The 26,816-nt window shown below is 43.5% G+C and overlaps 2 protein-coding genes and 1 pseudogene across 2 annotated transcripts; 2 read left to right on the plus strand and 1 right to left on the minus strand.

Moving 5' to 3' along the window:
• Nucleotides 1-1,645: 1,645 nt before the first annotated feature.
• On the plus strand, nt 1,646-3,899 carry LOC129818106 (polyubiquitin-B). The gene is made up of 2 exons (XM_055873677.1): nt 1,646-1,755; nt 3,014-3,899. Exon 2 carries the CDS (start codon nt 3,021-3,023, stop codon nt 3,708-3,710), a length of 690 nt encoding a protein of 229 aa, XP_055729652.1. The 5' UTR covers nt 1,646-1,755; nt 3,014-3,020; the 3' UTR covers nt 3,711-3,899.
• Nucleotides 3,900-14,057: 10,158 nt separating this feature from the next.
• On the plus strand, nt 14,058-16,851 carry LOC129819142 (tubulin alpha chain, testis-specific-like; annotated as a pseudogene).
• On the minus strand, nt 15,032-25,277 carry LOC129818107 (vacuolar protein sorting-associated protein 37B-like). Its single transcript, XM_055873679.1, has 4 exons — nt 25,086-25,277; nt 21,381-21,552; nt 18,235-18,317; nt 15,032-18,034 (listed from the first exon to the last, which is right to left on the minus strand). Exons 1-4 carry the CDS (start codon nt 25,188-25,190, stop codon nt 17,624-17,626), a joined length of 771 nt encoding a protein of 256 aa, XP_055729654.1. The 5' UTR covers nt 25,191-25,277; the 3' UTR covers nt 15,032-17,623.
• Nucleotides 25,278-26,816: the final 1,539 nt, after the last annotated feature.

The raw sequence follows: 26,816 nt of genomic DNA on the forward strand, positions 1-26,816 counted from the left end.
TACCATTTAAATATAAATTGCAGACTGTCGGCCACACTTGATAACTTCAAAACTAGCACTTACGAACATAGGCAACAAGTAACTGGATGGAAAACGGTGAGGCACATAACACACCCCTTCTACCAGCATTTGGGGGGAGGGTTCTTGAAATGTAACATTCAATCAAAATCAGCGGACAATTCAAACCGTTTTTGCAATACAAAATTGTCCAGACCTCCAAGAGAGACGTGACAATGATGTGATTTTGGAGGTATGGCAACCATAAACCAGGAGACGTATTCCTATGGAAATGTCCTGATGGCGCATGAAGTCGGAAGTATTTGAATTTGAAGCATGCCACATAGCTGAATGGGGCTGAATGGCACCAAAAGATTGCTAAGAATCATGGTGAAAGTGGGCATAACTAGCAAAGGATCACGGTCGATGTAATAATTTTCATCCTGCCTGAGAGAGTCAACCTTAATGTCTATGGCAAGAAGGCGTAATCCTCCTCATAGCCTGCAGGCCCGTGATTGATATGTCAGCACGTGGTCCTGTGTGACAACAAATGTAGTAGTCAGAATGGATCACTATTTAACTAAATATCATGATTTGTAGCAAACTTTAAAATAATTCATAGTGGACATCGATCTTCATCATAATAATCTAATTTTATAGCCCAAAACGAGCGTCCCTCTCAAAAATTTGGCGGTTTTGGCGATTGTAATTTAGATAAGCTTTCTAGGGCAGACCAGGGCTTTTGGCACCACTAGATTGCTATGCAGTAGCCGACCAGTCGAGCTTGTGACTTCACGTTCCAGATAGGACACTGGGGTCCTCATGGCAACACGAGACTAGCTAGATATAGGCTGGTTGATGTTAGGATAAAGAGTCTTTTATAAGGGGGTGGGAGTGGGGAATGACTGTGCCTGTTTGTGTAGAATGAAATGATTGATCCATGCTGTAAATAATTTGTTTCTATTAAATCAATGTTGTGACCTAAAATAAACTGTCCAATCCCCGTTACATTCTTCTTTGCATATACTGTATGTTTTGATTCAAAAACTGTTCCCTGGTTGATCTCCTACACTAACTACACTGCTGCTTGAAAATGTAGCAAAACTGTAGAATTTACTGAGGCATGAGTGAGCCTGGGTAAAAAAAAAAAAAAGCTTAGTTAATCACTCTCAAGAGACAGGTTGACAACAATAACTAACTGAAAGACCGCTATAATCTACTAATATGACTGCATTGAGGCATATGTCACTGTGCTTCTATGGCTATTTGCACCCAAATTTTTGCATGCCCACCCACCAACAAATTTCTGGCTACGTCACTGTTTCTGACATAAATTCATAACTATCTAAAACAAAATCCGATTTTACCAGCTGGCAAGCTTAATTAATACTGCGACATCTGTGACTGGATTCGCTTTGACTGCTCAGCGCGTTGCTAGAGAACGACGACTCACTCTTTTTGCACATTTCTACCTCCGCCAATGAACGACTTATTTTATTTGACCATTCTTACACAATTTCTTAAAGATTAAACATTCATATAGAACATTTTCAATGTCATACATGACGTGGACTTAGTCCATTTTATCCACAATCCATATGGTTGAAGATATTTTTTGAAAATCCGCAGTTTATAGTTCCATATGGTGTAATGGTGGAGGGATACGTAACCGGCAATGTATAAATAACACAGCCCTTTGTTTCCGATAACAGCCTCGTTTCCTGAAGGTTCAAGAACAGCGGCGTTGATAATTTGTTTGTAAGTAGGTTATTATCCAAATTGAGCATTAATTACATTTTTCACAAAGACCCTTAGTTCAGCGAAATGTTAATTGGTAGTTCATTTGTTTTTCGTATTCTTATTGGGGAAGTACGAACATACTTTTTTTTTGTTGATGTACGAACAGACGTCGACGATAGAAGGGCTAACTTTCTGGTAGCTTTAGTTAACTACAGTAGTTATTTACTAAAATAAAGTTAGCTGGCTGGATATGGCCTTGGCTAGCTTCCTAACTAGCTAAAACAAGGCGCTCAACAGTAGTTAGTCATTGGATAACCCTTCAATCAAGCTAGATATTTATATAGATGGAGGGAAAGGCTAACGTTAACAGTGGGTGTGTTTTTGTACATTCAATCTGGAGTGCCAGTGCTCTCTAGGTGTTCGTAAATTCAGAGCTTTGTTAGATTGTCCGTTCGTAAATCCAGAGCGTTTCGCTCACGGAGCGAGGATTAGGGTTGATCGGAGCGTTCTGGCATCACAACAGCTTGACTGCCAACTGGCTAACATTGGCTAGCTTGCTAGTTACTCCCAGACACGAATGAGAACCCCTCACTCTGACCATTTTACTCGCCATAGCAAAGCTGCTTGCTTAGGCTGTTCATGATATCTAGAGCATTGGTGACAAACGTTAACTGTGCTGCTCGTAACTTAATTACGTGTTTTCTGCCAAGTTTTTTACCACCGGCAATATTCAAGAGTGTTGCGCGTTTGTAAATTAATTAGTTATTATGCGCTCTGGCATACTCAGACGAGTGCTCCTAAATCGGAGTAGATAGCCAGAATGAATTTACAAACGCATCCCGTAAAACACCGCGCTCGAGACCTAAACCCAGCGATCATCCCGGGCAGGAATAGTAATATTTTGCTGTAAAATGGGCGTAGGGGAGGTTAATTTATTACAAAATATTACGTTATGACTGCAAATAAAAGTACAACCCCATGGATTTAAATGGTCAGCTAGCTAGTCATTACTTCAGGACTCGGTGGAGGTTTAATGACAATGACAGCCACTAGATGGAGCTTGTTCTAAAATGGTGAAACCTGAAGCTTACTGCTGTAAACGTCAGCTGAGTACTACCTCCAATGGGAGGAGCTTTGCTCTACCCTATTTAGAAGTTGACTCGGAATTGTTATGACTACTAGATTGATACCTATAGTGTGAATTATGTATAGCCTGGTTTATTTTGACACTTTAGGTTTGATTAGTTTAGTGTAACATTATGGTTCTCTTCCCCAGTGTCAAGATGCAGATCTTTGTGAAGACCCTGACTGGTAAGACCATCACACTGGAGGTTGAGCCCAGTGACACCATCGAGAATGTGAAGGCCAAGATCCAGGACAAGGAGGGCATCCCCCCAGACCAGCAGCGTCTGATCTTTGCCGGCAAGCAGCTGGAAGATGGCCGCACCCTGTCCGACTACAACATCCAGAAGGAGTCCACCCTCCATCTTGTGCTCCGTCTGAGGGGAGGTATGCAGATCTTTGTTAAAACCCTGACTGGTAAGACCATCACCCTCGAGGTTGAGCCCAGTGACACCATCGAGAATGTGAAGGCCAAGATCCAGGACAAGGAGGGCATCCCCCCAGACCAGCAGAGGCTGATCTTTGCCGGCAAGCAGCTGGAAGATGGCCGCACCCTGTCCGACTACAACATCCAGAAGGAGTCCACCCTCCATCTTGTGCTCCGTCTGAGGGGAGGTATGCAGATCTTCGTTAAAACCCTGACTGGTAAGACCATCACCCTCGAGGTTGAGCCCAGTGACACCATCGAGAATGTCAAGGCCAAGATCCAGGACAAGGAGGGCATCCCCCCAGACCAGCAGAGGCTGATCTTTGCCGGCAAGCAGCTGGAAGATGGCCGCACCCTGTCCGACTACAACATCCAGAAGGAGTCCACCCTTCACCTGGTCCTGCGTCTTCGTGGAGGCAACTAGTTAACTTCTACTCTTAACAATGTTACATCTTAACCCCAATTTCCCTCATCCCAAATTCCTTCATTACTGCCAACCCCACCCTTTGACCTCACTCCAATCCCACCACTGACTTTCCCTCCCACCCTAACCTCTAATCCTCAGCTCTTAAAAAAAATTAAAAAATCATCAATAAAGTTCAAGCATTCCTCATATTATCTGGTTGTCTTTTGTAGTAAAATATTTAGCTATTTCAATAGCACCTGGTTGTATTAGTTAAATTTTTTGCTAGTTTATAATTTGAAGTACTACTGCCTGCCTCTATGTTAAACCAAATTTAAATACGTTGTGCTTTTAGTCTTTGAAGTTTTTAACTACTTTAAGGTCTTGACGTTAACTGTAGGTGGTGCATTTGGAGGTACGCTATACAGTTGGAGTCTGAAGTTTACATACGCTTAGGTTGGAGTTATTAGAACTGGTTTCTCAAACACTCCACAAATTTCTTAACACTAGTTTTGGTAAGTCGGTTAGGACATCTACTTTGTAAGACACAATTTTTCCAACAATTGGTAACAGTAAAATTATTTCACTTATAATTCACTGTCAGATTTTACACTATGTGCCTTTAAACAACTTGGAAATTCCAGAAAATGATATTGCTTTAGAAACTTCTGATGGGCTAATTGACATTTGAGTCAATTGGAGGTGTGGCTGTATTTCAAGGCCTACCTTCAAACTCAGTGCGTCCTTGCTTGACATCATGGGCAAATCAAAAGGAAATCAGCCAAGACCTCAGGGGGAGAAATTGTAGACCACAAGTCTGTTTTATCCTTGGGAGCAATTTCCAAATGCCTGAAGGTACCACGTTCATCTGTACAAACCATTGTGCGCAAGTATGAACACCATGGGACCACGCAGCCGTCATACCGCTCAGGAAGGAGACGCGGTCTGTCTCCTAGAGATGAATGTACTTTGGTGCACAAAGTGCAAATCGCTCCCAGAACAACAGCAAAGGACCTTGTGAAGATGCTGGAGGAAACCGGTATAAAAGTATCTATATCCACTGGAAACTGAGTCCTATATCGACAACCTGAAAGGCCGCTCACCAAGGAAGAAGCCACTGCTCCAAAACCGCCATAAAAAAGCCAGACTACGGTTTGCAACTGCACATGGGGACAAAGATCATACTTTTTGGAGAAATTGTCCTCTGGTCTGATGAAACAAAAATATAACTGTTTGGCCATAATGACTTATGTTGGCAAGCCGAAGAACACCATCCCAGCTGTGAAGCACGGGGGTGGCAGCATGTTGTGGGGGTGCTTTGTTGCAGGAGGAACTGGTGCGCTTCACAAAATAGATGGCATGAGGGAGTAAAATTGGGGCTATATTGAAGCAACATCTCAAGACAGTCAGGAAGTTGAAGCTTGGTCGCAAATGGGTCTTCCAAATGGACAATGACCCCAAGCATACTTCCGAAGTTGTGGAAAAATGGCTCAAGGTCAACAAAGTCAAACTTTTGGAGTGGCCATCACAAAGCCCTGACCTCAATCCTATAGAAAATTTGTGTGTGAGCGAGGACTACAAACCTGACGCGGTTACACCAGCTCTGTCAGGAGGAATGGGCCAAAATTCACCCAAATTATTGTGGGAAGCTTGTGGAAGGCTACCTGAAACGTTTGACCCAAGTTAAACAATTTAAAGGCAATGCTACCAAATACTAATTGAGTGTATGTAAACTTCTGACCCACTGGGAATGTGATGAATGAAATGAAAGCTGAAATAAATTCTCCCTATTATTTGGACATTTCACATTCTTAAAATAAAGTGGTGATCCTATCTGACCTAAGACAGGGAATTTTTACTGGATTAAATGTCAGGAAAAGCTGAGTTTAAATGTATTTGGCTAAGGTGTATGTAAACTACCGACATCAACTGTATATCCGATCACTATTTATAAAGGCCTTTTTACATCGGCCGACGTCAGTGGTTTTACAGAAACCCAGCCCGAAAACCCATACGGCAAGCAATGCAGATAAATGTCAGTTGGCTTTTCATGGCTGAGCAATCAGAGGTTGAGAGCAGGTATATTGAACAAAATGCAACAATTTTGATTTTACTGAGTCATGGTTTGGTGGAGTTCCAGGAGAATGCTACCTGCCCCAACACACAATGCCAACTAAAGTTTGGAGGAGGAATAATGGTCTGGGGCTGTTTTCCATGGTTTGGGCTAAGCCCCTTAGTTCCAGTGAAGGGCAGTCAACGCTACAGCATATACATTGACATTCTAGAAGATTCTGTTCTTCCAACTTTGACAACAGTTCGGGGAAGACCCTTTCCTGTTTCAGCATGACAATGCCCCCGTGCACAAAGCGAGGTCCATACAGAAATGGTTTGTTGATCGGTGTGGAAGAACTTGACTGACCTCCACAAAGCACTGACCTTAACTCCATCGAACACCTTTGGGATGAATTGAAATGTCTGACCTCAATATCAATCAATCAAGTTTATTTTATATAGCCCTTCGTACATCAGCTAATATCTCGAAGTGCTGTACAGAAACCCAGCCTAAAACCCCAAACAGCTAGTAATGCAGGTGTAGCAGCACGGTGGCTAGGAAAAACTCCCTAGAAAGGCCAAAACCTAGGAAGAAACCTAGAGAGGAACCAGGCTATAAGGGGTGGCCAGTCCTCTTCTGGCTGTGCCGGGTGGAGATTATAACAGAACTATGCCAAGATGTTCAAAAATGTTCATAAGTGACAAGCATGGTCAAATAATAATCATGAATAATTTTCAGTTGGCTTTTCATAGCCGATCATTAAGAGTTGAAAAACAACAGATCTGGGACAGGTGGCGGTTCCATAACCGCAGGCAGAACAGTTGAAACTGGAATAGCAGCAAGGCCAGGTGGACTGGGGACAGCAAGGAGTCACCACGCCCGGTAGTCCCGACGTATGGTCCTAGGGCTCAGGTCCTCCAAGAGAAAGAAAGAGAGGAGAAAATTAGAGAGAGCATACTTAAATATGGTCCAAGGGCTCAGGTTCTCAGAGAGAGAGAAAGAAAGAGAGAACGAGAGAATTAGAGAGAGCATACTTAAATTCACACAGGACACTGGATAAGACAGGAGAAGTACTCCAGGTATAACCAACTGACCCTAGCCCCCCGACACAAACTACTGCAGCATAAATACTGGAGGCTGAGACAGGAGCGGTCAGGAGACACTGTGGCCCCATCCGAAGATACCCCCGGACAGGGCCAAACAGGAAGGATATAACCCCACCCACTTTGCCAAAGCACAGCCCCCGCACCACTAGAGGGATATCTTCAACCACCAACTTACAATCCTGAGACAAGGCCGAGTATAGCCAACAAAGATCTCCACCACAGCACAAACCAAGGGGGGGGGCGCCAACCCAGACAGGAAGATCACGTCAGTAACTCAACCCACTCAAGTGACGCACCCCTCCTAGGGACGGCATGAAAGAGCACCAGTAAGCCAGTGACTCAGCCCCTGTAATAGGGTTAGAGGCAGAGAATCCCAGTGGAGAGAGGGGATAAAGTTCCTGTTGCTGAATGCAACCAAGTCCCTGCAGCAATGTTCCAACTTCTAGTGAAAAGTCTTCCCAGAAGAGGGGATGCTGTTATAGCAAAGGGGGACCAACTCCATATTAATGCACATGATTTTGGAATGAGATGTTTGACAAGCAGGTGTCCACATACTTTTGGTCATTTAGTGTACTTAGTGATGTTTAATATATAGATGTTGAAGTGGTTTATTTGCTATTTGCAGGTATTAAAAGTAATACATTGGAATCGATGGGATGGTCATATCACCAAGCAGCTGCCGTAAGTGGTGATGCAGCCAGTCAAGATGCTCTCAATGGATGATCATTGTAATATTTTTTTATCTGGTGAAACGATTAGGTAGTGAGGTAATTGGCATCGCCCTCTCTTTTGTATTATAGTAAAGCGACGTTAAAGAACTATAATTTGCACAATCTGTTGAGTTATGGAGAGGCATGGTAAACGTACTGTATGATTCTTGCAAGGAGTGCTACAGTTCCCAGTAGGTATTTTGGTGGGTACAAGCACTGGAACTGTTGGAAGAGGGACTTGTTAGTTTGCCTGAAATGCATCCTTCCTTTGAGTAATCACTATGACATTATTTGCTTTTATCCAACTGTTAGATTATGATTACCTTAAACCACGAAAGAAGCATTTGAACTATTATAGCTAATAGGTATGCTGTACCTCCCTGCAGCAAAAGGATGTCATTCATACTTAACCACAAGATGTCCCCATAGACCAAGTGAAAGCTCCTACAGCTGATTGCCTCTCATACACACTAATTTCTAGGGGTGTGCTGACATGCCATACTCGTAATCATATCTGTAAATTTACAGTTGATAATCGGATGATCACTCTATCCAATCCGAGCAGCAGGATCAACAGTACAGGCCGCCCCTCTGCTTACAGACAGGCAAACTAGCCAGTTGAGTTATTTAGACCACGCACCTGCTGACTCAAAGACAGTACAGTATGGTTAAGAAACTCTGTGACTGACTGACATGAGAAAGATGCTTGCTGGCACCCCCAATATGTTTTTGTAGATCACGGATAATTACAAGATTTGACATGGGCCCTCAGATCCTCAAAACGTTATACAGCTGCACCGTCAAAGCTTTGTATAGCAACTGCTTGGCATACGACCGTGCGTACGGCCCAGTACATCACTGGGGCAGAGCTCCCTGCCATCCAGGACCTCTATGTCAGAGGAAGGCCCCTAAAATTGTCAAAGACTCCAGCCACCCAAGTCATAATTGTCCTCTCTGCTACTGCACGGCAAACGGTACTGGAACGCCAAGTCTGGGACCAAAAGTCTCCTGAACAGCTTCTACCCCCAAGCCATAAGACTGCTGAACAGTTAATCAAATGGCTAAATGACTTTGTATTGACCCCCTTTTTATTTGCACTGACTCTCTTGCACCGGTTCTATGCATACTCACTGGACTCTACCCCTCCACACACATACTACACTGACACTCCCAACACACACATTACATATGCTCACACACAAAACACACACATGCATATTGACGCCACAAACTCGCACATATAAAAACTTTCACTCCTGTTCACTCTCTTCACATACGCTGCTGCTACTCTGTTTATTATCTATCCTGACTTCCTTGTCACTTTTACCCCTACCTACATGTACATATTACCTCATCTACGTTGTACCCTTGCACATTGACTCAGTGCCGGTACTTGCCTTGTATATAGCCTCGTTACTGTTATTTTTTTAACCCATGGAGAAGCATGTAGACCACATTACCTTCCTCCAGCTCTAGAGATATTGCAATAGATGTGCATAAATCACTTTCACTACCATTGTTGTGTTCGCTATTCCACATAAGTCTCTGGCTAGCGACGTATAGGTAAACAGTAAAAAAAAGGTCTCATGAGTGCCACAGCTGTCTAAGGCACTGCATCTCAGTGCTAGAGGCGTCACTACAGACCCTGGTTCAATCCCATGCTGTATCACAACCGGCCGTGATCGGGAGTCTCAAAGGGCGGCGCACAATTGGCCCAGCATCGTCCGAGTTAGGGGAGGGTTTGGCCGGGGTAGGCCGTCATTGTAAAATAATAATTTGTTCTTCACAGACTTGCCTAGTTAAATAAAGGTAAAATAAAATAAAAACACCCATCCATTGTGGAGATCTGTAATTCCTGGCAGTGAATCTGAAGTAGTAGACCACTCTCACTGGTGCTGTGAAGATACCTGCATCAAAGGAGAAGCAATCAGAGATAAGCACAGTCCATCTCTCAAAACCAAAGTGAGTAATATTTGCTGTAGCTGGATTCAGTGTGTATAGATTAGTGTGGTCAAGTCATTACCTGTAGTGTCTAGGTTGGCCAATGTTGGTGATGACTTTGCTGTAGACCAGTGGGGTTTCAGTATTGAAGGGTCCAACATATATATCAGAACAGCAGAGAAGTCCAGCTTTGGTCTGTCTGTAACCCAAGGGAGTGAATTTACTGATTGTAATATATTTCTTTTAATAAACCTTCACCACACTATATTTTGAAGCCAAGCAAATGACTCAATATCTTGACAGACCACAAGCCATAGCGGCACTTTGTCCCTCCTGCTTCTCATTGGTTGTCACTCTGGCACCCATGGCTGTCATTACATAGGAGAGAAAACTTTTATTTTTTTATTTCACCTTTATTTAACCAGGTAGGCTAGTTGAGAACAAGTTCTCATTTACAACTGTGACCTGGCCAAGAATAAAGCAAAGCAGTTCGACACATACAACAACACAGAGTTACACATGGAATAAACAAACATACAGTCAATAATACAGTAGAAAAAGTCTATATACAGTGTGTGGAAATGAGGTAAGATAAGGGAGGTAAGGCATTAAATAGGCCATGGTGGCGAAATAATTACAATATACCAATTAAACACTGGAGCGATTGATGTGTAGAAGATGAATGTGCAAGTAGAGATACTGGGGTGCAAGATAAATAAATAAATAAATACAGTATGGGGATGAGGTAGTTGGATGGGCTATTTACAGATGGGTTATGTACAGGTGCAGTGATCTGTGAGCTGCTCTGACAGCTGGTGCTTAAAGCTATTGAGGGAGATATGAGTCTCCAGCTTCAGTGATTTTTGCAGTTCGTTCCAGTCATTGGCAGCAGAGAACTGGAAGGAAAGGCGGCCAATGGAGGAATTGGCTTTGGGGGTGACTAGTGAGATATATCTGCTGGAGCGCGTGCTACGAGTGGGTGCTGCTATGGTGACCAGTGAGCTGAGACAAGGCGGACCTTTACCTAGCAGAGACTTGTAGATGACCTGGAGCCAGTGGGTTTGGTGACGAGTATGAAGCGAGGGCCATTCAACGAGAGCGTACAGGTCGCAGTGGTGGGTAGTATGTGGGACTTTGGTGACAAAACGGATGACACTGTGATAGACTGCATCCAATTTGTTGAGCAGAGTGTTGGAGGCTATTTTATAAATGACATCGCCGAAGTCGAGGATAGGTAGGATGGTCAGTTTACGAGGGTATGTTTGGCAGCGTGAGTGAAGGATGCTTTGTTGCGAAATAGGAAGCCGATTCTAGTTTTAATTTTGGATTGGAGATGCTTAATGTGAGTCTGGAAGGAGAGTTAACAGTTTAACCAGACACATAGGTATTTGTAGTTGTCCACATATTCTAAGTTAGAACCGTCCAGAGTAGTGATGCTGGATGGGCGGGCAGGTGCGGGCAGCGATCGGTTGAAGAGCATGCATTTAGTTTAACTTGCATTTAAGAGCAGTGGCAACGGAAGGAGAGTTAATGGCATTGAAGCTCGTCTGGAGGTAAGTTAACGCAGTGTCCAAAGAAGGGCCAGAAGTATACAGAATGGTGTCGTCTGCGTAGAGGTGGATCAGAGAATCACCAGCAGCAAGAGCGACATCATTGATGTATACAGAGAGGATAATTATTTGTCTCATAAACTTAATTTTAATTAAATATAGTTAAATAAAGGTTCAATAAAATAAAGATATACAATGCCTTGAGAAAGTATTCATACCCGTTGACTTACTCCACATTTTGTTGTATTATAGCCTGAATTCAAAATGGATTAAATATATTATTTTTTTCATCCATCTACGCACAATACATCATAATGACAGTGAAAACATGTTTTTGACATTTTTGCAAATGTATTGAAAAGGAAATACAGACATATCTAATTTACGTAAATATTCACACCCCTGAGTCAATGTTTGTAGAAGCACTTTTGGCATGGATTACAGCCAGAATCTTTCTGGGTAAGTCTCTAAAAGCTTCCAGTGCTGGATTGTGAAACATTTGCCCATTATTCTTTTCAAAAATCTTCATGCTCTATCAAATTGGTTGTTGATCTTTGCTAGACAACCATTTTCAGTCAAGTCAAAACTAACTTGGCCACTCAGGAATATTCACTGTCTTCTTGGTAAGCAACTCCAGTGTATAATTGGCCTTGTGTTTTAGGTATTGTCCTGCTGAAAGGTGAATTAATCTCCCAGTGTCTGGTGGAAAGCAGACTGAACCAGGTTTTCCTCTAGGATTTTTCCTGTGGTTTCTCCATTCCGTTTATTTTTATCCTGAAAATCTCCCAAGCATACCCATAACAGTAATGTGTTGTATTGGATTTGCCCCAAGCATAACACTTTGAATTCAGAAAAAGTGAATTGCCTTGCCACATTTTTTGACGTATTACCTTAGTGCCTTGTTGCAAACAGGATGCATGTTTTGGAATATTATTCTGTACAGGCTTCCTTCTTTTCATTCTGTCAATTAGGTTAGTATTGTCTAGTGACTACAATGTTATTGATCCATCCTCAGTTATCTCCTATCAGCCATTAAACTCTGTAACTGTTTTAAAGTCACCATTGGCCCCATGGTGAAATCCCTGGGCGGTTTCCTTCCTCTTCGGCAACTGAGTTAGGAAGGACGCCTGTATCTTGTAGTGACTGGGTGTATAGATACACAATCCAAAATATAATTAATAACCTCACCATGATCAAAGGGATATTCAAAGTGAGCTTTTTTTTACCCATCTATCAATAGGTGCCCTTCTTTGTGAGGCATTAGAAAACCTCCCTGGTCTTTGTGGTTGAATCTGTGTTTCAAATTCACTGCTAGACTGAGGGACCTTACAGATAATTATATGTGTGGGGTACAGAGATGAGGTAGTCATTCAACAACCATGTTAAACACTATTATTTCACACAGTAAGTCCATGCAACTTATGTGACTTGTTAAGCACATGTTTTATTCCTAAATGTATTTAGGCTTGCCATAACAAAGTGGTTGAATAGTTATTGACATTTCATATTTTAATTTTTTATTAATTTGTAAAAGAAATGTGAAAAACGTTGAATGTTTATCTCCATTTAAAAATCAGGCTGTAACACAACAAAATGTGGAAAAAGTCAAGGGTGTGAATACTTAATGCCTAGAAGGCCAGCATCCCGGACTCACCTCTTCACTGTTGACGTTGAGACTGGTGTTTTGTGGGTACTATTTAATGAAGCTGCCAGTTGAGGACTTGTGAGGTGTCTGTTTCTCAAACTAGACACTCTAATGTACTTGTCCTCTTGCTCAGTTGTGCAACGGGGCATCCCACTCCTCTTTCTATTCTGGTTAGTGCCAGTTTGTGCTTTTAAAAAAACTGCATTTTGTATTGTATCATTGTGGAGTGACACCGTTTTCTAACTTTTCTTAATAGAAGAACTGTTCTACAAACCAGATTGAACCCTGTTTAATTGTAATCTCCAACACATTTCAGCTGTCTGTGGGGTGTTCTCTCCAACCCTCACTTCTCCTCCTCCTCCAAATTATTATTGAAAATATATTGTCTTTCCATGCAGTTGAATAGAAAAACAATGGCTCAAAAACAACACACACATCAGAAAGATTAAATTCATATGTTTTATTTTCACATACATTAGATGTGCTGTTCTACAGGGTCAGCCATAGTAGAGCAAACAAGGGTTAAAGCAATAGATTGTTCACCTTGTCAGCTCTGTTAGTCAAACCAGCAAACTTTTGGATACTGGCCCAACACTCTAACCACTAGGCTACTTAAGCACTTTGTCCAGCATCATTATTGGTAAGCCTATACAAAGGACAGATTAAAGGGCAGATTACTTTGGGCTAGATAGAAAATAAAGAATGCTGCAGGACTAAAATAATTGCTCGATTTGAACAGTAGGCTACCAGTTCTTGGCCAGTTACAAGTTTACCAGTGAGTTTTTGTTAAAAATAAGATTTAGCTTTTTTTCTTTGAGCTGAATCACAATCAAGAAACACAAATAATACATTAGTCCAATATTATCTGCTACACAAGTAGTAATAGCAGAAGGAAGCATGTATTCACCTCACTGAGGTAAAATGGAGTTTAGTTCACTTGACCTTTTCAGCCATCTGCTATCAGAAAAAGACCATGCTGTCATTTGAAAATAAGTTATTTTTGACACTTTATACCATAGTCCAATGGTAAAAGAGAAAATATTGATTGACATAGCGTTTGTTTGAATTACATACACTTGGGTTGAAACGAAGGCCGGCTCATTCAGGGACCTATATAATCTTGAATTGGCGATGTTTTTCCAAATTTTGGGCAGTTAACCGTTGCCGAGCTAAGGCAGACGGTTGTCAGCAGCCTAGTCAACTGTATAACAAAACCCTTTTAACCTTAAACTACAGGTCTTACTTTCAATAATCATTATGGTAAGTTCTGTCAAGATGAGTGGTGGCTATAGCACAACTAACAAATCAAGTTTCGTCAAACTAATGTTATGTAGCTAGCTAACTTAGCTAAATTTAAGGTAACATGAAGTTGGATAACTCGTTGCTAATCAGTCTGCGTAAAGTAGCTAGCTAACAACATGAAAGTAAATCTGTCAGCTTTGACACATTTATCTTGGGAGCTAGCAAGCTAATTTATTGAAATTGTATTTTCCACAGCGTGAGTGCATCTCTATCCACGTTGGTCAGGCTGGTGTGCAGATCGGTAATGCATGCTGGGAGCTGTACTGCTTGGAGCATGGGATCCAGCCTGATGGGCAGATGCCCAGCGACAAAACCATAGGTGGAGGGGATGACTCCTTCAACACCTTCTTCAGCGAGACAGGAGCGGGAAAACATGTCCCTCGTGCAGTTTTTGTGAATCTCGAACCAACTGTAGTTGGTAAGGACGAAATGAGCTAAGCCATGGTTACCATATGCTGTAATAAAAAATATAATCCTCCCCGACCAGAGAATGATTTTTCATAGATGAGGTCCGCACCGGGACATACCGTCCGTCAGCTGTTCCACCCTGAGCAGCTCATCACCAGTAAGGAGGATGCCGCCAACAACTACGCTCGAGGCCACTACACCATTGGCAAGGAGATCGTGGACTTGGTGCTGGACAGAGTTCGCAAGCTGGTGTGTAACGTTAGCTTGTATTTTTTTGTTAGCCTGTAGCCATGTGCATCCTCTGCCCAACAAATTCGAGAATGAATCGTTTGGAGTGCTGCAGTTCGCAAACGATATTGCGCTTATCACCCTAAGGGGCAGTTAAGCATTGCATTCCGCCAATAGTCGTTCACAAGTTAGTCCAGTTGCAGCCACAATTAGACCCTGTCTCAAATGTACCAAGGAAAAAAATCGTATTTGTATGCCTGGCAATTAACAAATGTATATTGTTTAAAGCACGACTTTACAAGTCTGTCACAAATGACAGCTCTAGTAAGCCCTTTATGGTGTTGATGACACAAGTTTACTGGAGAACTGAGACGAAGTAGAGACTCTGGACAGGGTGGATATTCGTATAATAAAAAGCAGTTTTATTCAGAGGTAAAGATATCTGATACAAACATGCATGGACTCGTTCATTCAGCTCGTAATGAACCTGCAGACAGAGCCCAGATAACAGAAATACATAGTCATTTTATACAGGACAGAAAGTAGGTTGAGTCTGGTTTTCTGGTTGGTCCTGATCAGGTTGTTGTCTTCTCAGATTGGTCCGGATGAGCTGTGCGTCATCCTTCTGAGTCTTGTATCAAAAGTTCTTTGTTACCAAAATGTTCAGCTAAAATAGGAGATTAGGTGTGTGCGCAGATGTTCTTATTTAATCGGTGTTTATGAAAGGTTTATGTCAGCCCTCTGTCATGTGTGTGTCTCATTATCTCGTGGGATGCAGACCCAAGCACTCTTGCTCAAGGCCTTCCCTGCCTTATCAGTGTTTATGAATGTTCTGTGTCAGCCATCTGTCTCTGGTGTGTGTGTGTCTCAGTTTCTGCTTGTGAGAAACCCTGTTTTTTAGAAAGAAGTTAGTTATAACAATGTAATAGCAATATGCTTGTGTTATTACAATGGTATTTCTTACAATGGTGAACGACATGTGAACAAGAGGCTTGTAGAATCATGACTATTTAGAGTTTTCAGTTCATTGTTCACAGGTAGGGTGTCCTGGTGCCCTGGAAAGATTTGTTATTTTGAGTCTTAAGAGATCAGTCAGTAAAAAGAGCCGAACTTCCCATCACTTGTCCATGACCTGTGTTCTTTCTCATCCCAGTCAGACCAGTGCACTGGCCTTCAGGGCTTCCTGATCTTCCACAGTTTTGGTGGTGAAACTGACTCAGGTTTTGCTTCGCTGCTCATGGAGAGACTGTCTGTGGACTACGGCAAAAAGTCCAAACTGGAGTTTGTCATTTACCCTGCCCTACAGCAGTGGTGGAGCCCTACAACTCTATCCTGACCACCCTGGAGTACTCAGACTGTGCCTTCATGGTTGACAACGAGGCCATCTACGACATCTGCCGTCGTAACCTGGACATCGAGCGTCCTACCTACACCAACCTCAACAGGCTCATTGGCCAGATTGTCTCCTCCATCACTGCCTCGTTGCGTTTCGATGGAGCCCTCAACGTGGACCTGACAGAGTTCCAGACCAACCTGGTGCCCTACCCCCGTATCCACTTCCCTCTGGTCACCTACGCACCGGTCATCTCTGCTGAGAAGGCCTACCACGAGATGCTCTCTGTGGCAGAGATCACCAACGCCTGCTTCGAGCCCGCCAACCAGATGGTGAAGTGTGACCCTCGCCACGGGAAGTACATGGCCTGCTGCATGCTGTACCGTGGGGATGTGGTGCCCAAGGACGTCAATGCTGCCATCGCCACCATCAAGACCAAACGCACCATCCAGTTTGTCGACTGGTGCCCCACCGGCTTCAAGGTAAATAAGCAATGGATTAATTAATTCACACTGATCTATGCTTCTAAACATTTAAGGCACTTGGCATGTTAATTATTGGTTAGTCAGTATTTTGGGGGCAAAGTTTACTACATCAGCACAATAGTTCAATTACCCACTGTGTTCAGTTGATAGCAACAAACACATCAGGCATAGAACACCTTAGTATTGGTTATAAAACATTTATTGATTTGGATGAAATTGGGGAAATTCAACCTGTCAGTCTACCATTAAACCATGAATGTTTGTTCCTAGGGAGTGTAGATCAGATGTACAGTACCAGGGACTACTGTAGTTCATATTTTAAATGTTCCCTGCACCATTTCATTTTTGAACCCCCATGTGTTTTCCTTGAGGTGAGCTTGTATGAGCAAAGCAAACTATAGATGTACAGCCAGCTGTAGATCTCTTTTCCCCACATGGCAACTTTGACATTAATTTAGGTTGCATGGTTATTTTCCATATCCATCTTCCAGTTAGGTGGGGTATAACTACCTCTTATACCGGTATACAAAACAAAGTGCCAAGTCAGTAGGTAAGATGAGAACATCTTTGGCAGGTCATTCAAATCCATCCCAAAATGTTTATGTTCCCTTATAAAATAACATAGTATATTCCTGGACTTGCATCCTCCCTACCTACTGGAAAGAACCTCCACCAATGAATAGGAAAGCACCTAGATTACAATTCATATTGAATTGAAATCTATTTGAGTAGTTCTGTTCACAGTTGATGGACTAGCTATATTTGTGACAATACCGGACTCCTTCCTTTAGAAGAATAGGAACTTTAGGGTTAACTATTATCACACCACCTGTCCTGACCTTTGGGGTTACACACAACTTCACACATACTCAAGTGTGCGCACAGGAAGACACCACCTTCAGTTTACAAAAACTACATCTCATCTACACAGCATATAAATACCAGTCAGAGAGTTATGTCTTTAGATTAATCAGAAAGCTAGTCTTAGAATAAAAACCTAAGAGAATCAACCCCCAGGCTGTAGCTACTGGATTGAGTCTGAGGGAGCCTGTCAGGAGTTTTCCCTGTTACTGACAGGCTGTCATTGGTTAAGTCACCAACACTCATTGTTGGGTCAAAGGTAGATAGGGTCATCATCCATGGTGTTTCTATGGTGACAGACCCCCCCCCCCCTCACTGCATGATGAAGCCAGTTCGGGGGGGCAGGCATGGGGAGGTGGGGTGTTGCTGGGGGGATTGAGGGTAGGGGCTGCTGGGGTAGCCTGGAGGACCCTGGCTGGGGAAAGGCATGGCGGGATACGGGGCGACTTGGTATGAAAGGCCGCTGTGCTGAGGGGAGGGAGGAGGGGCAGCTTGCGTAGATTGGGGGGAGAGGGCTCCATTTGTGTAGGGGGTAGAGGGGAAGTCCTGGGGTCGACTGGGCTGGGTAGGGGTCTGCTGGGATCTAGTGAGACCCTTCAACACCAGCTCTCGAAGTTTGTCAATCTTTACACGGCGCACGTGAGCAAGATGGCGCCTCCGCTGGTAGTCATCGATAAAGCAGTCCAGAGCCAGCTCTCCATCCAGAAACGAGTCTGCCATGTTCTACACAGGGACATCAAAGCAGGGTTATATTCACACAAGCATACAGACTCAACATAATACACACCAACACAAAATATCCTAGAGTGAGTATTCTTGTGCGTGTAGGAATGTGTACATGTCTATGAGTCTATTCTAGTGTTGGAGTAGTTGTGAATGTATATTCTAGTGTAGTTGTGAACGTATTGGTGTGTGTGTGTCACCTCAGTCTCCTCTTCTATCTTGGCTCCCTCAGCTTGCAGCAGAGCCAGCAGAATGTCCAGAGAGCTGTTGCCTGAACCATGGTCTGAGGGATAGAAAGATGAGGGAGAAATGGTTAGAATACACTAAAACACTAAGCATCACAGTGAATGACTGTCCTGAACCTAAGTTGTGACTTGATCCCTGGGGCAGAGCATCAATGTAATGGGACTGAATACAGTAGCTGGCTAGCTGGGGCATTCAAAGGATACTAAGCAGCATTGAGTAAAGGAAAGCCTATCAGGTAACAGCTGTCTGACAGGGTAGTCACTAGATGGCCCTGCTAGAATGGACAGAGAAAATTGTCACGGTACCAGTGGTGTAAAGTACTTAAGTAAAAATACTTTAAAGTACGACTTAAGTAGTTTTTTAGATTATCTGTACTCTACTATTTATATTTTTGACAACTTTTACTTTACTACATTCCTAAAGAAAATATTGTACTTTTTACTGCATACCTTTTCCCTGACACCCAAAGTACTCATTACATTTTGAATGCTTAGCAGGACAGGAAAATTGTCAAATTCACACATCAAAAGAACACATGGTCATCTACTGCCTCTGGCAGAATCACTAAACCCAAATGCCCCTGGCTATCCGTACATTTTATAAATGGAAATTGGTGCCGTCTTCTTTCCTTAATTAAAGGAATTTTAAATTATTTTTACACTTAAGTATATTTAAAAACCAAATACTTTTAATCAAGTAGTATTTTACTGGCTGACTTTTACTTGAGTAACTTTCTATTAAGGTATCATTACTAGGGATGCACAACATAGGTTTTTAAGGAGGGCTCTGGCAGTGCACCTCCTTGCACAAAGGCGGAGGTAGCGGTCCTGCTGCTGGGTTGTTGCCCTCCTACGGCCTCCTCCACGTCTCCTGATGTACTGGCCTGTCTCCTGGTAGCGCCTCCATGCTCTGGACACTACGCTGACAGACACAGCAAACCTTTTTTCCACAGCTCGCATTGACGTGCCATCCTGGATGAGCTGCACTACCTGAGCCACTTGTGTGGGTTGTAGACTCCGTCTCATGCTACCACTAGAGTGAAAGCACCGCCAGCATTCAAAAGTGACCAAAACATCAGCCAGGAAGCATAGGAACTGAGAAGTGGTCTGTGGTCACCACCTGCAGAACCATTCCTTTATTGGGGGTGTCTTGCTAATTGCCTATAATTTCCACCTTTTGTCTATTCCATTTGCACAACAGCATGTGAAATTTATTGTCAATCAGTGTTGCTTCCTAAGTGGACAGTTTGATTTCACAGAAGTGTGATTGACTTGGAGTTACATTGTGTTGATTAAGTGTTACCTTTATTTTTTTGAGCAGTGTATTTAACCGTACAAGAATGCTTAAAAGACAGCTAAAATTATAAATATCGGTTAGGTTGGTGGTGGAAACTGTGGTTCCCTTCTTTCTAGCGTGGCCATGTAGTGACAACCAGACTGACAGAGGAGCAGTATCTAGTAACAACCCCACTGGACAGGGGACCAGTATCTAGAACAACCCCACTGACAGAGGACCAGTATCCAGGAACAACCCCACTGGACAGAGGACCAGTATCTAGGAACAACCCCACTGACAGAGGACCAGTATCCAGGAACAACCCCACTGACAGAGGACCAGTATCCAGTAACAACCCCACTGACAGAGGACCAGTATCCAGTAACAACCCCACTGACAGAGGACCAGTATCTAGGAACAACCCCACAGACAGAGGAGCAGTATCTAGTAACAACCCCACTGGACAGGGGACCAGTATCTAGGAACAACCCCACTGACAGAGGACCAGTATCTAGGAACAACCCAACAGACAGAGGAGCAGTATCCAGGAACAACCCCACTGACAGAGGCCCAGTATCTAGAACAACCCCACTGACAGAGGACCAGTATCAACCTGACTGACAGAGGACCAGTATCTAGAACAACCTGACTGACAGAGGACCAGTATCCAGAACAACCCCACTGACAGAGGACCAGTATCCAGGAACAACCCCACTGGACAGAGGACCAGTATCTAGAACAACCTGACTGACAGAGGAGCAGTATCCAGTATCAACCCCACTGACAGAGGAGCAGTATCTAGAACAATCCCACTGACAGAGGAGCAGTATCTAGGAACAATCCCACTGACAGAGGACCAGTATCCAGTAACAACCCCACTGACAGAGGACCAATATCTAGAACAACCCCACTGACAGAGGAGCAGTATCTAGGAACAATCCCACTGACAGAGGACCAGTATCCAGGAACAACCCCACTGACAGAGGACCAGTATCCAGTAACAACCCCACTGACAGAGGACCAGTATCCAGTAACAACCCCACTGACAGAGGACCAGTATCCAGGAACAACCCCACTGACAGAGGACCAGTATCCAGTAACAACCCCACTGACAGAGGACCAGTATCCAGTAATATCCAGTAACAACCCCACTGACAGAGGAGCAGTATCTAGAACAACCCCACGGACAGAGGACCAGTATCCAGTAACAACCCCACTGACAGAGGACCAGTATCCAGTAACAACCCCACTGACAGAGGAGCAGTATCTAGGAACAATCCCACTGACAGAGGACCAGTATCCAGGAACAACCCCACTGACAGAGGACCAGTATCCAGTAACAACCCCACTGACAGAGGACCAGTATCCAGTAACAACCCCACTGACAGAGGAGCAGTATCTAGAACAACCCCACTGACAGAGGACCAGTATCCAGTAACAACCCCACTGACAGAGGACCAGTATCCAGTAACAACCCCACTGACAGAGGAGCAGTATCTAGGAACAACCCCACTGACAGAGGAGCAGTATCTAGAACAACCCCACTGACAGAGGAGCAGTATCTAGGAACAACAAGTGACTGAACTGGCTAGACCAGACAGACATGTAGAGAACAGTCAGCTACCAACACAGAGAGAGAAAGACTGATCTTTCTTATAGCAGAGTGCACTGAGTGAGATGTAGACAGAAAGAGACTGGTATACTGGCACACTGTCTATTGTAGTGTGGACTAGCTAGTTGTCTCATCAAGTGTGGACTAGCTCGGGCTGTTACAGTGTGGACTTGCTAGGACTCTTACAGAGTGTGGACCTGTTAGGGGTCTTACAGAGTGTGGACTTGCGTAGCTGATAGTTGTCGTAGAGCTCCTGTAGGTGGCGGGAGCGTGAGGTGAGCTGGTTCTTCTGAAGGTCCAGACTGGGCTGCAGTTGGAGGTTCTGTTCTGCCAGACTGATGTTACTGACCAGGGTCAGCTCTTTCACCTGCTGCACCTCACACATCTAACACAGAGACAAACACACAGCATACACAGGAAGAGGGAAGGTGAGTTAGTACTTGAGACAATACACGCAGACAGAGACTGACTGACCCCCAGACTGATGTATAGAGTAGGGCTATAGGCCAGGGACAAACCAGCTTAAAACCTAACCTCTGGAGATTAAATATGAGTATATTTTGATGGAGGACAGTGATTACACCATACATTTATAATCCCCTTCACCAAGCCTACAAACAGATGTGAAATACCTGTAATAGTATCGGCTATTATATCTACAGGACGCCACAGCAGAAAGCAGAGCTCTTATCACTCTGAGGGCAGGGAAACCAATATGTTTTTTTGGGACCAATACCCGAATCTTGGGGGAGCAAAACTTACCGATATATCTGCCGATATACTGTTTTACAGCAGGGAAATGAAAGTGCCATTTTTACACACTGAACTATCCAAAGGAGCAATTGTCCAACAAAAAGCTTCAAATGTTGATTACTTACATTGTGCCAAATAATGACATGAAAATGTCCGCAAGTGTTCAGATCAGCATGAGATCCCCTTTTTTCATCCTATTGAATATCGGTTATCGACAGAATTATTGTCCGATACTGATACAGAGGTAAAAGGCCAATGTCGGCGAGCCAATATATAATTTGGGTTCTAGCTAAAACACAGCACTCAATCAAGATATCAGTACTAATGAACTAGGCTATAATGAATCATAAATAACATGGTTGGGATGAGATACCATCTGAGATCCCCAAGGATTGGAAAGCTGCCGCGGTCATCCCCCTCTTCAAAGGGGGAGACACCCTGGACCCAAACTGTTACAGACCTATATCCATCCTGCCCTGCCTATCTAAGGTCTTGAAAAGCCAAGTCAACAAACAGATCACTGACCATCTCGAATCCCACCGTACATTCTCCGCTGTGCAATCCGGTTTCCGAGCCGGTAACGGGTGCACCTCAGCCACGCTCAAGGTACTAAACGATATCATAACCGCCATCGATAAAAGACAGTACTGTGCAGCCGTCTTCATCGACCTGGCCAAGGCTTTCGACTCTGTCAATCACCATATTCTTATCGGCAGACTCAGTAGCCTCGGTGTTTCTAATGACTGCCTTGCCTGGTTTACCAACTATTTCACAGACAGAGTTCAGTGTGTCAAATCGGAGGGCATGTTGTCCGGTCCTCTGGCAGTCTCTATGGGGGTACCACAGGGTTCAATTCTCGGGCCGACTCTTTTCTCTGTATATATCAATGATGTTGCTCTTGCTGCGGGCGATTCCCTGATCCACCTCTACGCAGACGACACCATTCTGTATACTTCTGGCCCTTCCTTGGACACTGTGCTATCTAACCTCCAAACGAGCTTCAATGCCATACAACACTCCTTCCGTGGCCTCCAACTGCTCTTAAACGCTAGTAAAACCAAATGCATGCTTTTCAACCGGTCGCTGCCTGCACGCCCGACTAGCATCACCACCCTGGATGGTTCCGACCTAGAATATGTGGACATCTATAAGTACCTAGGTGTCTGGCTAGACTGCAAACTCTCCTTCCAGACTCATATCAAACATCTCCAATCCAAAATCAAATCGAGAGTCGGCTTTCTATTTCGCAACAAAGCCTCCTTCACTCACGCCGCCAAACTTACCCTAGTAAAACTGACTATCCTACCGATCCTCGACTTCGGCGATGTCATCTACAAAATAGCTTCAAATACTCTACTCAGCAAACTAGATGTAGTTTATCACAGTGCCATCTGTTTTGTTACTAAAGCACCTTATACCACCCACCACTGCGACCTGTATGCTCTAGTCGGCTGGCCCTCGCTGCATGTTCGTCGTCAGACCCACTGGCTCCAGGTCATCTACAAGGCTATGCTAGGTAAAGGGCCGCCTTATCTCAGTTCACTGGTCACGATGGCTACACCCACCCGTAGCACGCGCTCCAGCAGGTGTATCTCACTGATCATCCCTAAAGCCAAAACCTCATTTGGACGCCTTTCCTTCCAGTTCTCTGCTGCCTGCGACTGGAACGAATTGCAAAAATCTCTGAAGTTGGAGACTTATCTCCCTCAACAACTTTAAACATCTGCTATCTGAGCAGCTAACCGATTGCTGCAGCTGTACATAGTCCATCGGTATATAGCCCACCCAATTTACCTACCTCATCCCCATACTGTTTTTATTTATTTACTTTTCTGCTCTTTTGCACACCAGTACCAGTATCTCTATTTGCACATGATCATCTGATGATTTATCACCCCAGTGTTAATCTGCTAAATTGTAATTATTCGCTCCTATGGCCTATTTATTGCCTACCTCCTCATGCCTTTTGCACACATTGTATATAGATTCTTTTTTTTCTTTTTTCCCCCTACTATGTTATTGACTTGTTTATTGTTTACTCCATGTAACTCTGTGTTGTCTGTTCACACTGCTATGCTTTATCTTGGCCAGGTCGCAGTTGCAAATGAGAACTTGTTCTCAACTAGCCTACCTGGTTAAATAAAGGTGAAATAAAATTTAAAAAAGATGCTGCCATGCTGGCACCAGCCCAGGGAAGACAGGCACTAGACAGCTCTCCAGCCGCAACCAGATTTGTATCTCTGCTCACAGGCTGTTCCTGTAAAGCTGTTTCCACATTGGTGGGTAAGGACTAACAGTTCCAACAACATCACAGGCGCCATGGTGGGGAGTCTTGCATAAGCCACATACATGAATGTACAAATACAGAAGGTGAAGAAGCCAGAAGCAAGTTGAGCTTTCCTAATACCTAAACTAGACAAGGCTAGCTAGAGATGGAGAGAGATGAGGCACAAAATACCAGTGCCAGAATGAATGCTGTACACATGTCTGAAAACAACACTGACATAACCAAATGTCAATAGGCTGTGAGGTGCTTCTTGGTTAAGCATCGACCTTCGTAATAATCTGCGGTGCTGTGTGCTCAATGCATCAGAATGTTGACTAAAGAGGTGTGCTGCACTGGAATATGGACTCCTCCACCTAGGTTAGTCAATAGAACAACCTCTCCCAACTTTTAACACCTTCCACATAGCTGATGACTGGCTGTCTTGTGCGGATCCTGTTCACAGAACAGGAAACAAAACAGATAATGTCAAATCTGTTCTCTGTTCCTAACCCTGGGTGTCAATTACTTATGCAATAATGGGAATCAGATGGCATTTGTGGCCTAATGCCAAACAATGACACTGCCATTTGTGGCATATGTACACAAACAGGGTTATTTTCGAAACTGATTCGACAATAAAAATGTGGAAACAGCATGAGCATCCACTAAACAGGTGCCAAATGTTGAGTACAGTACAAGGAGCAAGCTTCTCAGCTGTGGCAACGAGGCGGATGTTGATGAGCTTGCTCAATGCAAAACATGTTTGCATCTAGAAGGAAGTTGTGAATGAAGGACTGCCTAACAACAGTCATAAGTGCACAGCTACCTAGATATGTTGATGCTAGCTATCGTTACTAGGGATAGCCAGCTAACGTTAGCAAAACACAAAGGGAACTTACCTCGTTCATTTCTTTGACAATAGAATTTAACTTTTCATCGTCTTCAAGCAACTCATTTAACTGCGTCATGGTGAAAGAGCTGAATTTATCCATGAATTCTGCCATTTCTCCTATGATGGTTGTCGTCTATCGATCAGTCTGGCTACAGTTCTTTCGGCTCAAAACGGATAAGCGTTTGGATCACAAACCGGAAATAGGGATGATTTCTAGCAAATCAGAAGGGAGTGTAATGTAATAGGACTATGACGTCATCCGCCAGCGACGTCATTAAATGTTTTTTTCCACGACGTAGCCGTGTTAACCAGTTAAATGTAATCGAAATAGTAATCTACGTAATCCTCCAAAGTTATTATTTACCATGAGAGGGCCATGAACAATAGCTAGTAATGCTGCATACTCCAAGAAAGGTTAAAGTCACCTTTCTGGTAAAAATAGTTATAAATTGATGAGGTGTAGTCACATTTAAGGACATATGCTCAAGAACACAGTACAAATATGAAATTCAGAAATATTTTATATGATGTATTTATTATTCAACAAAACTGTATGAATGCTTGAAATGACTTGTATGCTTTCTAAATATAGAATAATCAAAATTTGAAACGACTAACTATAAGATTTAACCTTTCTTATTAAACATATTTGTATGTTTAATGTTATAGAAAATGTGCATATTTTCTAAAGGTCTCTCTTGATCAAAAAGTCTGCCCCCATCGCTATGAATGTTTCACAGAGCTCAAGTTTTAATGCCACATGCACAAGTACAATGAAATGCCTTTCTTGCAAACTCAAAACTCAACAATGAAATAATCATAATGAAATATACATAAAGTAATTAAGCATACTATATCCAGGAAATATTTAGAAAGTCAGTTCCAATACCATATTTACATGTGCAGGGATACTGGACTGATGGAGGTAGATATGTATAGGGGTAAGGGAACTAGGCAACAGGATATAAGATAGTCAGAGTAGCAGCAGCTTGCATGTGAGTGGGTGTGCAGGTGTGTAGAGTCGGTATAAATGTATGTGCATATTATGTGTGAGTGAGCAAATGATGGAGTGAGTAGGGCCCTGTGAGTGTATAGAGACAGTGCAAGTACTGAAATAAAAGGTCCATAAAGATACAAGATATAACTTGGTCCGTGTAGCTATTTTGTTAGCTATATATCAGTTGTATTGCTTGGGGATAGAAGCTGTTCAAGAGCCTGTTGGTGTCAGACTTCTCTTGTCATGCGGCAGCAGAGAAAATAGTCTATGGCTTGAGTGGTTGGGGTGATTGACCATTTTCCAGGCCTTCTTTTTACACTGTCTGATATAGAGGTCTTGGATGGCAGGGAGCTCTGCCCCAGTGATGTACTGGGCTGTCCACAAAACCATCTGTAGTGCCATGCTATCGAGGGCGGTGCTATTGGCAAACCAAGCAGTGATATAGCCAATCAATATGCTCTCAATGGTAGAACCTTTTCAGGATTTAAGGGCCCATGCCAAAGCACTGTCGCGCCTTCTTCATGACTGAGCATGTGTGTTTGGACCATTTTAAGTCTTTAGTTATTTGGACACCAAGGAACTTGAAGCTGTCTATCTGCTCCACTGCCGCCCCGTCAATGTGGATGGGGGCGTGCTCGCCCTCCCCAATTCCTGTAGTCCACGATCACCTCCTTGGTCTTGCTGACATTGAGGGAGAGGTTGTTGCTCCGGCACCTCACTGCCAGGTCACCGACCTCCTCC

This window comes from Salvelinus fontinalis, chromosome 21 (assembly GCF_029448725.1).
Source record: "Salvelinus fontinalis isolate EN_2023a chromosome 21, ASM2944872v1, whole genome shotgun sequence".
In the NCBI taxonomy this organism is placed as follows: Eukaryota; Metazoa; Chordata; class Actinopteri; order Salmoniformes; family Salmonidae; genus Salvelinus; species Salvelinus fontinalis.